A 13,256-nucleotide genomic window follows, 5' to 3' on the forward strand; every position below is an offset into this window, starting at 1 on the left:
CTAAGTTGAAAATACCGTAAAATGGAAATGCATTTAATACACCTACTCTACCAAACCTAATAGCTTAAATAGCTTAGCCTAGCCTGCCATAAACATGCTTAGAACACTTAAATTAGCCAACAGTTGTACAAAATCATCTGGCAGCACTGTACCCTGTAGCGTATTGGTCGTTTATCTTGATCTGTGGCTGATGGTGTGGCTGACTGGGAGCTGCAGCTCACTGCCGCTGCCCAGCATCGTGAGAGAGAATCATCTGGCATATCGCTAGCTCGGGAAAAGATCAAAATTCAAAATTTGAAGTAGGGTTTCTACTGAACGCATATCACTTTCTCACCGTTGTAAAGTTCAGATGTCGTAAGTTGAACCATCATGAGCCGGGATGGTCTATAAATTGAAATTAGCTTAAAAGACAGCAGTAGTATCGTATTTCAGAAGAGAAAATGTTATTTGCATATATTGCCTTTACTTTGTAAAGTGTTTCAGACAGATTTTTTGAATAGAATTTATGATCTAAGTCAAATTCCTTGTTCTTAAACTAAATATCCAGGTTTTGGTCTGTTTTCTTTTTTCATCAATACTCCTGTTCTCCATTATCATTTTTTTGATGTTTATATGGTTTGAGTGACAGGCAAGTTATTAATAGCAATTTAAAATAATTTTTGTGTGCTTTTTAAAGTGAAGCTGAGTTGGATTTCTTTTTTTATTATTATTATTTTTTATTTATTTTTATTGTATTTTAGGTTTTGGGGTACATGTGAAGAACATGCAAGATTGTTGCATAGGTACACACGTGGCAATGTGATTTGCTGCCTTCCTCCCCTTCACCTATATCTGGCATTTCTCCCCATGATATCTCTCCCCCTCTCCCCACCCCCTGCTGTCCTCTCCCCTATTTCCCCCCAACAGACCCCAGTGTTTAGTGCTCCCCTCCCTGTGTCCATGTGTTCTCATTGTTCAACACCTGCCTATGAGTGAGAACATGCGGTGTTTGATTTTCTGTTCTTGTGTCAGTTTGCTGAGAATGATAGTTTCCAGGTTCATCCATGTCCCTACAAAGGACACGAACTCATCATTTTTGATTGCTGCATAATATTCCATGGCGTATATGTGCCACATTTTCCCTGTCCAGTCTATCATCGATGGGCATTTAGGTTGGTTCCAGGTCTTTGCTATTGTAGACTGTGCTGCAATGAACATTCGTGTGCATGTGTCCTTATAGTAGAACGATTTATAATCCTTTGGATATATACCCAGTAATGGGATTGCTGGGTCAAATGGAATTTCTATTTCTAGGTCCTTGAGGAATTGCCACACTGGATTTCTTAAATAAGACTTTTTTTCTGACTACAAAAGGATATTTGCTGTGGAGATTTGGAAACTTTTTTTTTTTTTGAATGAGGCTTTGAGATTTAAAAATTTCTAAATAGAATTTTGACACAGAATTCAAAATGACTGTGAAGAAATTTGCTGGATACCTAATGAGTCTGTTTGAGTTGAGTGGATATTAATTAGATTATGGAAAACTTTATTGCTCTTAATATGGGGTATATTTCAGAACAGTAAAGGAATTCATACAATAATGGGATTGATTTGGCAATTTGTGCTTTTGGGTACTGTGATGGTCATTAATTTAGAGATAATATAGGATAGTGGTTAAAAGTATAGATTTTGTTGCATGGATCTGGATTCAGTTCCTAACCCCACTACTCAGTAGTCATGTGATATTGCACAAGTTATCACTTTATACTTGAGTTTTGTTTTTTTGAGACAGTCTCGCACTGTCGCCCAGGCTGAAGTGCAATGGTGCAATCTCAGCTTACTGCAACCTCTGCCTCCTGGGTTCATGCGATTCTCCTGTGTCAGCCTCCTGAGTAGCTGGGATTACAGGTGCCTGCCACCACACCCAGCTAATTTTGTGTACTTTTAGTAGAGAGGGGGTTTCACTATGCTGGCCAGACTTGTCTCAAGCTCCTGACCTCATGATCTGCCTGCCTCAGCCTTCCAAAGTGGTGGGATTACTGTGCCTGGCCGAGTTTTTTTTTTTTTTTTTTTTTTTGAGACAGAGTCTCAAACTGTTGCCCAGGCTAGAGTGCAATGGCACCATCTCGGCTCACTGCAGCCTCCACCTCCCAGGTTCAAGTGATTCTCTGGCCTCAGCCTCCCCAGTAGCTGGGATTACAGACACCCACCACCACAAGCAAGCTAATTTTTTTATTTTTAGTAGAGATGGGGTTTCCCCATGTTGGCCAGACTGGTCTTGAACTCCTGACCTCAAATGATCTGCCCACCTCTGTCTCCCAAAGTGCTGGGATTACAGATGTGAGCCATCATGCTTGAGTTTTTCTCTCCTCTTAACTGGGGATATTAATGGTAACAAGAGGTTAGGAGGATTAAATGAGATAATTAACGTAAATCACCCCATAAATGGTAGCTATTTATATTAGTGGTTATTCATGAAGCAGTAGCTGGAGCCACAGCAGTTTAAACCATATTCTTAAATGCATTGCCATTTTATTTTATATTTCTATTTTTGTGTCTAACTTTATAGAGTAGTCTAAACAAGTTGTTTGTCAGACAGACTAAAGTTAAAAATTAGTAGTAACTTAAACTCAGGTTTAGCATTGTCCTTTCTTGGACCTCTATAAATAAGAAAATAATTGATTAAAAATTAACAAGTTATCAGTTATCAAGAAATATGTGCTTTTCTTTTTTTTTTTTTAAGACAGAGCCTCGCTCTTGTCACCCATGCTGGAGTGCAATAGCACAATCTCAGCTCACTACAACTCCTACCTCCCAGATTCAAGTGATTCTCCTACCTTAGCCTCCCAAGTAGCTGGGATTATAGGTGCCCACCACCATTCCCGACTAATTTCTGTATTTTTAGTAGAGACAGCGTTTCACCATGTTGGCCATTCTGATCTCAATCTCCTGACCTCAGGTGATCACCTGCCTTGGCCTCCCAAAGTGCTGGGATTACAGGCATGAGCCACTGCACCTGGCCGAAATATGTGCTTTTCTATTAACCTTCTTTTAGGGATAAGGAATCTGATATTGAGAGATGATGCACAGATGATCAGTTTAATGCGACAAAATATACGTCTGGCCTGATTAGTTACTTTCTGCCAGGAATTATTTACTCCAAGTGTTATACATGTATTATCTCATTTAATTCTTACAACAACCTTTTGAAGTTAGATACAGTTATTACCCTCAGTTTACAAATAAAGAAACTGACATTTGGCCAGGTGTGGTGGCTCACACTTGTAATGCTAGCACTTTGGGAGGCTGAGGTGGGTGGATCACCTGAGGTCAGGAGTTCAAGACTAGCCTGGCCAACATGGTGAAATCCCATCTCTACTAAAAAAAAAAAAGAAATAGAGTGTGGTGGCAGGCGCCTGTAATCCCAGTTCTTGGGAGGTTGAGGCAGGGGAATCGCTTGAACCTGGGAGGCAGAGGTTGCAGTGAGCAAAGATTGCACCACTGTGCTGCAGCCTGGGTGACAGAGCAAAACTCCATCTCAAAACTAAAAATAAATACAATAAACTGACATTCAAGGATGTAATAAGTGGTAGAGGCAGGATCCAAACTCAGACAGCCAATGGCTCAACCTATAGACAACACTCCTGTCCCAGAATTCTAGAGTATAAGTCCAGCAATAGGACTGCATGTAAAAAGAGGATTCTTTTTCTCAATCCCTGGTGACATATTTCCAGAAGTTCTTTCTTTTTTTTCCTGAGAGAGTCTTGCTCTGTCACTCGAGCGGGAGTGCAGTGGCGCGGTCTCAGTTCACTGCAACCTCCACCTCCCAGGTTCAAGCAATTCTGCCTCAGCCTCCTGAGTAGCTGGGATTACAGGCCCCCGCCACTGTGCCCAGCTAATTTTTTTTGTATTTTTAGTGGAGACAGGGTTTCATCATGATGTCCAGTCTGGTCTTGAACTCATGACCTCGTGATCCACCCGCCTCAGCCTTTCAAAGTGCTGGAATTACTGGCGTGAGCCAGCACTCCCGGCCATCCGGAAGTTTTATACACAACTGAACACAGCATTGGTAGCTTAAGTACAGTGAGCATCCCAGATAAGGCAAAAGCATCCCAGCTGGGACATGCTTGGTCATTGCCATCTATTAAAGTAGAGACTGAGCTTTTTGTCCACTTGTTTTCTTTTTCCTCTTTTCACTCACTTTTATAAAGTACATGAAAATATTTACACAATTGTGCATATACTACCAAACAGCAAAAATGGTACACTGCTGAAATTGACCTGGCTGGCAAGCAACACATCTATATGCTAACTTTAGCTCTCTGAAGCAGATTTACAAAAGCAGTAAGAAAAGCTGTTCTGTTTTGTTTTGGTTTGTTTTTGTTTTGAGATGGAGTCTCACTCTGTTGCCCAGGGTGGAGTGCTGTAGCACAATCTTGGCTCACTGCAACTTCTGTCTCCCAGGTTGGAGCGATTCTCATGCCTCAGCCTCCTAAGTAGCAGGGACTACAGACACACACCACTACGCCCAGCTAATTTTTGTATTTTTAGTGGAGACAGGGTTTTGCCATGTTGGCCAGGCTTGTCTTGAACTCTTGGACTCAAGCAATCCACCTGCCTCAGCCTCCTAAAGTGCTGGGATTACAGGTGTGAGCCACCACCCTCAGCCTGATAAGCAAGCAGTTTGTGATAGCAGTAATATTTGTGATTATGGATTATTTGAAATAGTAGCTACAAGTAGTCATTAATCTTTTAGTCAAGCATTCTCGTGCCCTTTTTTGGTTGATTTTATTTATTCAATGTTTTTTCAAACTCCTTTTCAACACACTTACTGTTCCAGTCAGGCTGTGCTTCAGGAAAACCCTAATTATTCTTTTTGTTTTATGAGTACGACTTGTGATTCTTCATACCAGTGTTAAATCAGGAAGGGTAATGGACCCCTGACTCCCTTCATCTATAAGTCCTTCTCCAACAGATATCACACCTTTCATGTCCTGATTCACTGGGTGGTGTCTGGGACATTTGTTTGAATAAGCTGGGAATCATTCTCCAATTATTTAATTTATGGGATTCCTTATTTCTGAAATTATATAGAAAGGTCTTCGGAGCAACCCTTTTCTTTGGCATTCTTCAGAAGGCCTCATAGTACTGTGTACTGTTTGTGGTAGATATCCAACAAACTTCTGGTGAACTCAGGATTCCCTTTTACTCCATGAAATCATTTTAAAAGAAAAGATTTTGTCTTCCTCCGTTACACACAATTTAATTTATGGTTTCTAATGTTTTCTTCATTTTTAATTGTTTATCTCATATTCTAGACCAATAGTATATTATTTGGAAAATACAAGTTTAGAATAATAATTTGTTGTTTTAAATATATCTATTAATAATACGTAGTATTGATGGGAATACGGGAAGACTTGGAGCCTCTGCTAGTAGGAATGTGCATTGGTACATCTTTTATTTTTATTTATTTTTCGAGACAGAGTTTCATTCTCGTTGAGTCCAGAGTGCAGTGGCATGATCTCAGCTCACCACAACCTCTGCCTCCCAGGTTCAAGTGATTCTCCTGCCTCAGCCTCCTGAGTAGCTGGAATTACAGGCATGTGTCACCATGCCCAGCCAATTTTGTATTTTTAGTAGAGACGGGGTTTCTCCATGTTGGTCAGGCTGGTCTTGAACTCCCGACCTCAGGTGATCTGCTCCCCTTGGCCTCCCAAAGTGGTACATCCTTTATAGAAATCACTTTATCATTGTGAACCAAGGACTCTAAAAAATTAGTTCTCAGTGATTGTACCAGACATCTAGCCTAAGGAAATAAGAGATACAAACAAAAGCTTATATATGTACTATTTATCATGGTATTCTGACTTCCTGTAACAGAATCTTGAGAGCAACTTAAATAGCCTAAGAGGAAAATTATTCAAAAAGTTTTAGAATACCTTGCACTAAAAATTCTTATGGAACAATATTTGATATGTAGGATAATGTTTGGATATAACTTTTAAAACCTCTCTCTTAAGCTGCATATTTACTGCAGTCACAATTTTTTAAAGAACAGGTATACATAAACACAAGTAAAAGAAAATGTATCAAAAATATAAAAGTTGATTATCTCTGGATAGTGGAATTATGGGTGATTTTTATAATATTCTTCATATGTCTTAATATCTTCCAAATATTCTACAAGAGGACATATTACTCTAATCAGAAAACAAATGCTCCTTTTTCAAAGGAAAAAAATTTATAAAAATTACAGGTGTGCAGTCCTCCATCCAACAGATATTTGTTTATATCAGTACCTTCTATGACAGTTTCACACATCTGTGATGGGAACATTTGCCTCACAGCAGAGCTGCTGCTTTAGATTCAATTTCCAATATAATTTTTAAACATTTCTATTAGGCATTTTATTTTGAATGTTTTCAAACACAGATCTGTTTTTATTTACTGGCATGCTTTGTTTTCATAGCTGTTTAAATACTGCTTGCAGTGTACAGAGTGGCCCACAGTGTCTAGATTTAGAAGCATTTACAGCACATTTGATTTATTCCTTTCCTAAGTATTTGAAAAATAAAACCTGAGTCATTGGGATTCTCTTTTTCACAGAATTGTGTTACTGTTCTTTGCTTTCACTGTGGCACACCCCCTTTTGTAATTGGCCCTTGGTGAGATTACAGAAACATTTGTTGCCACCATTGCAGTCAGCCTTAGATTTACACTGTCAGGTTCCCTGAGCTGTGATTATGTGTTCAGAAGGCAGGCTCAGTGAACTTCTCAAAGTGAGAAGATTGTAGCTTTTAATAGTCTCAGAAGCCTATGGGACAAAGTTCTTTGGACAAGGTTCATCCCTTCTTGTTGCTCTGCCCTGAAAATAACCTGGCTAGTCACCCTTTCAAGGTTAAGTTTTACCCACTTAGCTTCCAGGATTTTGTAAAATTCTAAATCTGGGTGAGAAATATAAGTAGCTTTGTACTTGTATGCCAGTTCCTATCTAAACCACAAAAGAGCTACATACTGCCTGTGAGCTGACCATAACATACTCTGCATAAAATCAGCTTTTCCTTCCTGTTTCAGCACTGCTTTCAGTTTCTTCCTATCACCTTGAGCTCCTCACTGGTGTTGGCTTCAGGGCACTGACATTAACCACAGTGCCTTACAGTCTTTTCTTCTATTGGTGAGCCTTTTCTGGACCTTTCGTGGAACAGTTTCTACTTTAATCTTTAACTTGTGCCCTTCATAACAGAATTCACACTAACTCTTCTTTGGGTTATCAGCTTCTTAACACCCAAAAGTCATTTGTCCTAAAAGAACCACTGAAATAATCAATCATTTTCCAAAGGGAAATGCTGTGCCAGATAAGATAACTGCCGCTCAGTGATAGAGCTCAGAACTGAATTCATGTTGTCAGATTCCCAAGCCTGGTTTGAAAGAGCAAGTGCTGTCGTTTGAGAGCATCTACCATATTCTCTACTCTTCAGTAGCTGGTTCTATATTTTACTTTTTTGATGGTGCCCTTCTTGAAGGGGAGGCGGAGGGTATATAATTGTGTAAGTTTTTCATTGTGGTTCCTTTAGTTCCTGCCAGTCCACTGTGACTGCTATGAAGTGCTTTTGAGTACAGGGCTGTAAATAGTAAAATCTATGCCTTGTAATTTTTGGCATTTGAGCTTTTGCAGAGGACAAATATAAGGATTTGATGAGCTTAGAAACATATGTGTAGAGGAACAGTGAAACAAACTTGTCCCCAAATGGCTGCTAAGTAATTATTTATTTTTTATCATAATTAAATATTCTCAAAATTGTATGTCAATGTGTTGAAAATGTTTCTGAAGAAAATATTGGCTGGGCATGATGGCTCACACCTGTAAACCCAACATTTTGGGAAGCCAAGGCAGGCAGATTGCTTGAGCCCAGGACAGCCTGGGCAAGGTGGTGAAAAGTGTACAAAAAAGTAAAAAATTAGCAGGGTGTGGCCGTGTGCCATGGCTCACGCCTTTAATCCCAGCACTTTGGGAGGCCAAAGCAGGTGGATCACCTGAGGTCAGGAGTTCAAGACCAGCCTGACCAACATGGTGAAACCTCATCTCTACTAAAAACACAAAAAATTAGCTGGGCGTGGTGGCGGACACCTGTAATCCCAGCTACAGAGACCAAGGCAGGAGAATTGCTTGAACCTAGGAGACAGAGGTTGCAGTTAGCTGAGATCATGCTACTGCATTCCAGCCTGGACAAGAATGAAACTTTGTCTCAAAAAAAAAAAAGCACTAGCTGGGTGTGGTGGTGCATGCCTGTGGTTGCAGCTACTCAGGAGGCTGAGGTGGGAAGATGGGAGGATTACTTGAGCCCAGGAGGTTGAGGCTGCTGTGAGCTTTGATTGAGCCCCTGTACTCACTGGGTGACAGAGTTGAGACCCTGTCTCAAAAAAAAAAAAAAAAAAAGAAAGAGAATATCTTTAGCATTATTATGTATAGATATTTTTAATGAAAACAACTTGAGTTGTAGAGGTGACATATTTGCATTATAAAAGTCACAAGATACACAAAAGTATAAAAGACGAAATAATAGAATGCATCTAAATTTCTAATACCCAGGGATAACCACTGTTAAGATTTAGTACTGGATTCTCTTTTTCAATGTATACACTAAAGGTTCACTTGCAAACTCACACAATTGTGTACATATAAGATCATACCACACCTGTGCTGTGTCATCTGCCTTTTTTCCTCTGCAATGTCTTTCCATATGGGCAAACTGAAATTTGTATCATTTTGTTTAATGTCTTCAGTTATTGGATGTGCCATAATTTTTTTCTTTTATTATTTTTTTTTTTTGAGACAGAGTTTCACTCTTACTGCCCTGGGTGGATTGCATTAGCACAGTCTCGATTCACTGCAACCTCTGCCTCCCAGTTTCAAGCAATTCTCTTGCCTCGGCCTCTCAAGTAGCTGGAATTACAGGTGCCTGCGACCATGCCTGGCTAATTTTTGTATTTTTAGTAGAGACATGGGGTTTCACTATGTTGGCCAGGCTAGTCTTAAACTCCTGACCTCAGGTGATCCACCCATCTCAGCCTCCCAAAGTGCTGGGATTACAGGCATGAGCCACCATGCCCAGCCTGGATGTGCCATAATTTCTTTGACTATTCCTTTATTATAGGTATTTAGGTAGTTTCTAAACTTTTCTACCCAAGACAGTTTTGGTACGTTGTTATGTATATAACTTGAATATTTTACCAGTTTTCATTTTTTAATTTTTATACATATTGCCAAGCTGCTTTAAACAATTTTAAAAATTTTTAAATAGCATGGTATCATCAACTTTCATATTAGCTACTCTTCAAAGCTTGGTTTTGTCTTTCCTGCTGCAGTTGGTTGTGTTTTTCTCATGCTGTATTAAAATCTGAACTTTCCAAAGCATACAGTTGTGGTTTTCAAGACAGTTGGTTCAGCAGCTGAAAGCCTCATAATATTACTTTCTCTTTAAAGCTAACAATAGTGTCCTAAGCAGAAGAGAGTTTTTACTGTTAATTGTGCATTGAGAAACTGCATGCATTTCTAAGATTGCTAGAACTTGCTTTTTGAGATGAAAAAGCTATGTGTGGGGATTTCTTTTTTCTTTCTCATAGAGATGTAAAACTTAGAGTGTATGTGAGATGTACTGTGTTTTGTCTGAGAAGCCCACAGTGTCCAGTCCTGGGGACAGCAACTTCCCAGCTAAAGTGTCTTAGAGCCATTATCTCTGCCAGCATAGCTATTCTGGCATGAGGGCAAAGGGTCTATTGGTCAGTGCTTCTTTTCCTTATCTCCTCACTCCCCATCAGGCCTGGTCCTCCTTAGCCTGCTAGTGTCACCTAACTGCTCACCTAAGAATCTGTTTTATCTTCACTTATGTCACTAATGTTATTTTATTTTATTTTTTTTTGAGGTAGCATCTTGCTCTGTCACCCAGGTTGGAGTACAAGTAGTGATGTCATCTCAGCTCACTGCAACCTCCGCCTCCTGGGTTCGAGCAATTCTCCTGCCTCAGCCTCCTGAGTAGCTGGGATTACAGGCGCTTAACACCACACCCGGCTAATTTTTGTATTTTTAGTGGAGACGGGGGTCTCAGCATGTTGGCCAGGCTGGTCTTGAACTCTTGACCTCATGATCCACCCGCCTCAGCCTCCCAAAGTGCTGGGATTACAGGTGTGAGCCACCGTGCCCAGCTAATACTTTTAATGTACATCTGTTACACCATTCTGATTGGCATAACTAAATTGTGCATTACCTATAGCAAATTTTGATTCACACCATATCAAATAGCATTTAGATTGTCCCTCTCTTTAATTTGTATGCATACTATGATGATACAAATTAATGTTAATATAGTTTTTTAGACTAGGCAAAACATGCCCAAGGCAACAAAGTATTATCTGTAGAAATGATGAAATGTGCTAGGAAAGAGACAAGAGTTGTCCATGGTGCCATCCACCTCTGCATAATGGATTGGATGTTGTCATTTTAGTAATGTGAACATAGGCTGAGCCTGGTGGCTCATGCCTGTAATCCTAGCACTTTGGGAGGCCAAGGCAAGTGAATTGCCTGAGCTCAGGAGTTCGAGACCAGCCTAGACAACGCGGTGAAACCCTGTTTCTACTAAACTACAAAAATTAGCCGGGCATGGCAGTGTGCACCTGTAATCCCAGCTACCCAGGAGGCTGAGGCAGGAGAATTGCTTGAACCTGGGAGGCCAAGGTTTCAATGAGCCGAGATAGTGCCATTGCACTCCAGCTTGAGCAACAGAGACTCCGTCTCAGAGAAAAAAAAAAAAAAGAAAGAAAAAGAACATATTCTACAAGGCACAATTTTTTTAAATCTTTCAAAAATCTTTCTTTGAGGAATAAAAGAATGGCATATTACCTATTGTAGTAAAGTCCTGAGCATGCCAAGGTAAAGTAGACAACAACTTTACAGGAAAAAAACAGACCTTTACCTTTCTAGGGGAGAAAACTTCTCTTAAATTAATTCTATCACTGTGATACTTAAAACTTTAAACTCTGTTTTAAGAAGAAAACAGAAAATATGTCTGGTTGTAACAGAAAAATGCTCTAGATGGGACATGCTCAAGGAAAAGTCAGAGAGATCCCTAGTATCCACCACGCATTCCTACCTAGAAATTTACTTTCCAGAGCCTTTTTCTGTACAAATCTTGGAGGATCTTTGTATTTTGCTTTAAAAAGGTAGACTTTTATCTTAGTAGGTGACAAATACAGTTTCTAGTTAAATACAATAAAGAATAAAATGGGAATATTCCTTCTGTTGACTTTTGCAAGGTTACGAAAGCAATAATGTGGAGGGTAAAGAGTCCATTCTCGTGAATCTATAATCCTACACAATATAGATTTCTGGCACATTATATTGTCAAAGGATTGTACCTGAAAATGACATATGCAAGTATGTTTATATATAATGTATTTCAGTACTAATTTACTATAAAATAATAGTAGCCAACACACAGTATGTTTTTTTCTGTATGAGATACTTTCCATTTGCTTTACTAGATACATAATTCCAAAATAATAATAAAAAAAAAAAACCTCTGGAAACCAAAAGCATTTTTTGTAAACTTGCCTGAACTCATTTGGTGATAAACCATGATGTGAATTGGCCAGATGCGGTGACTCACACCTGTAATCCCAGCACTTTGGGAGGCTGAGACAGGTAGATCACAACGTCAGGAGATCAAGACCATTCTGGCTAACACGCCAGGTGTGGTGATGTGTGCCTGTAGTCCCAGCTACTCAGGAGGCTGAGACAGGAGAATCACTTGAACCCAGGAGACGGAAGTTGCAGTGAGCCAAGATGGTGCCACTGCACTTCAGCCTGGGTGACAAAAAAAAATAAAAGACATGAATTTACTTGAGGGTATTTATAGTCTTTAGTCTACTTAATCTGAATATTTATTTCCTGCAGAAATATTAATGTGCTTGATTGTAGGTCACTGCCTCAGATCCTGCTAGTTCTGTATGTTGAATAAATATCTGGCTTTATTGAATTATAAGTGATGTGTTTTGTGTATCTTCAAAGCAGCCTTCTTTATTTTTGTTTTAGGGAAGGAGAATTGTGGTTGGGGGGGAGCTGGAAAAAGTATTTGGATTTTTAAATTTTATTTTAAGAAAAGTCACTAGTTTGCATCATAATATTTGTCCTGAACCTAAAAAATACATTTTGCACATACTTTTCAGTTCCCTGAGGTGATCAAAATAAATGTTGAATTAGATTAATGTTGCCTACACTTAGAATACAAAGAGCTTTTGATTTTCAATAGAAAAAAAATTCGTGTTGCTTTTTTATGGTATATACATCTTTGTTTCCCTTTATTAGAAACCTTGAAATTACTAATCTTAGCTTTTAAACATCTTTAATAACCATAGTTGCTATCTCTGCTTATTTGGTTGTAGTCCCAGCCCTTGTCACTGTTAATCGCTGTGATAAATAGAAAGAATCCTAGGAACCTCCCTTTCAGTTATCCCTTTGGAAATCTTGTTTTTAATAGCACTTTTCTTTCTCGGCTTGCATGACATTTTATCTTTCTTTTCCTTTCTTTTTGCCGTTTGCAAAGACTCTTGGGAGGATTTGACAGATTTGGTGGAGCAAATGCGCGATGATACAGAAGGTGCGTGCCACACCAACATCTTTCAGCTTTTTTTTTCCTTGCTTTTTAAAATTTTCTAACCACCTTTTAATTGTTTTCCATAAGAGGAAATGTCAGTGTTAGGTTTTATTTCCCATGGCAATAACTAGGAAATCTTTATGTTTTGATTCCAAGTAAAATAGTGTCAATGTATGGTTACGTTGCTTTTTAAAGATATTTGTTGAATAATGTGTTTAAAAGGGACATTATTTCAAGATTACATCAAGTTTTTGTTATGGCTGTTTTTTCATTTGTTTGTTGAGAAAGTGTAAATTTTATTACTCATATAAATATTATGTATATATATTTTTGTGTATTTCACAGCAGCCAAAAGCAAACAGATTCCAGGAATCTGATGTGTTTGGCCTGGAATGTTGCTCTGATTTGTAGATTTCCATAACGTTACACACTTTCAACTTCATCACATAATAGCATTCCTTTCTGGTGTATTTTTTGTTAATTTTTTTCTTCTTCATATAAGAGACTGAAACATGGAATGTTGTGATTATCTTTTTAAAGTAGCACATATGTTCTAATGTGGAAAGGTTCCCTAAACCAGTAAGTGTTTCTTCTGTTATTAAGGCACCTAATTATAGGAAGCTC

At 38.9% G+C, this 13,256-nt stretch overlaps 1 protein-coding gene across 6 annotated transcripts in view; it reads left to right on the forward strand.

Annotated features, from left to right (window-relative positions):
- Positions 1 to 13,256, forward strand: part of RUFY3 (RUN and FYVE domain containing 3) — a 100,249-nt gene that overhangs the window by 22,986 nt on the left and 64,007 nt on the right. For 2 of the 6 annotated variants that reach the window (XM_012464432.3, XM_012464438.2), the window contains exon 2: positions 12,582 to 12,635. The exons of the other annotated variants lie outside the window; for them this stretch is intronic. In XM_012464432.3, the coding sequence (XP_012319855.2) occupies positions 12,582 to 12,635 (54 nt within the window). The remainder of the gene's footprint in view (positions 1 to 12,581; positions 12,636 to 13,256) is intronic. 6 annotated transcript variants of the gene reach the window in all.

This window comes from Aotus nancymaae, unplaced genomic scaffold (genome assembly GCF_030222135.1).
Source record: "Aotus nancymaae isolate 86718 unplaced genomic scaffold, 86718_ANA_hifiasm-v0.15.2.pri h1tg000006l, whole genome shotgun sequence".
Lineage (NCBI taxonomy): Eukaryota > Metazoa > Chordata > Mammalia > Primates > Aotidae > Aotus > Aotus nancymaae.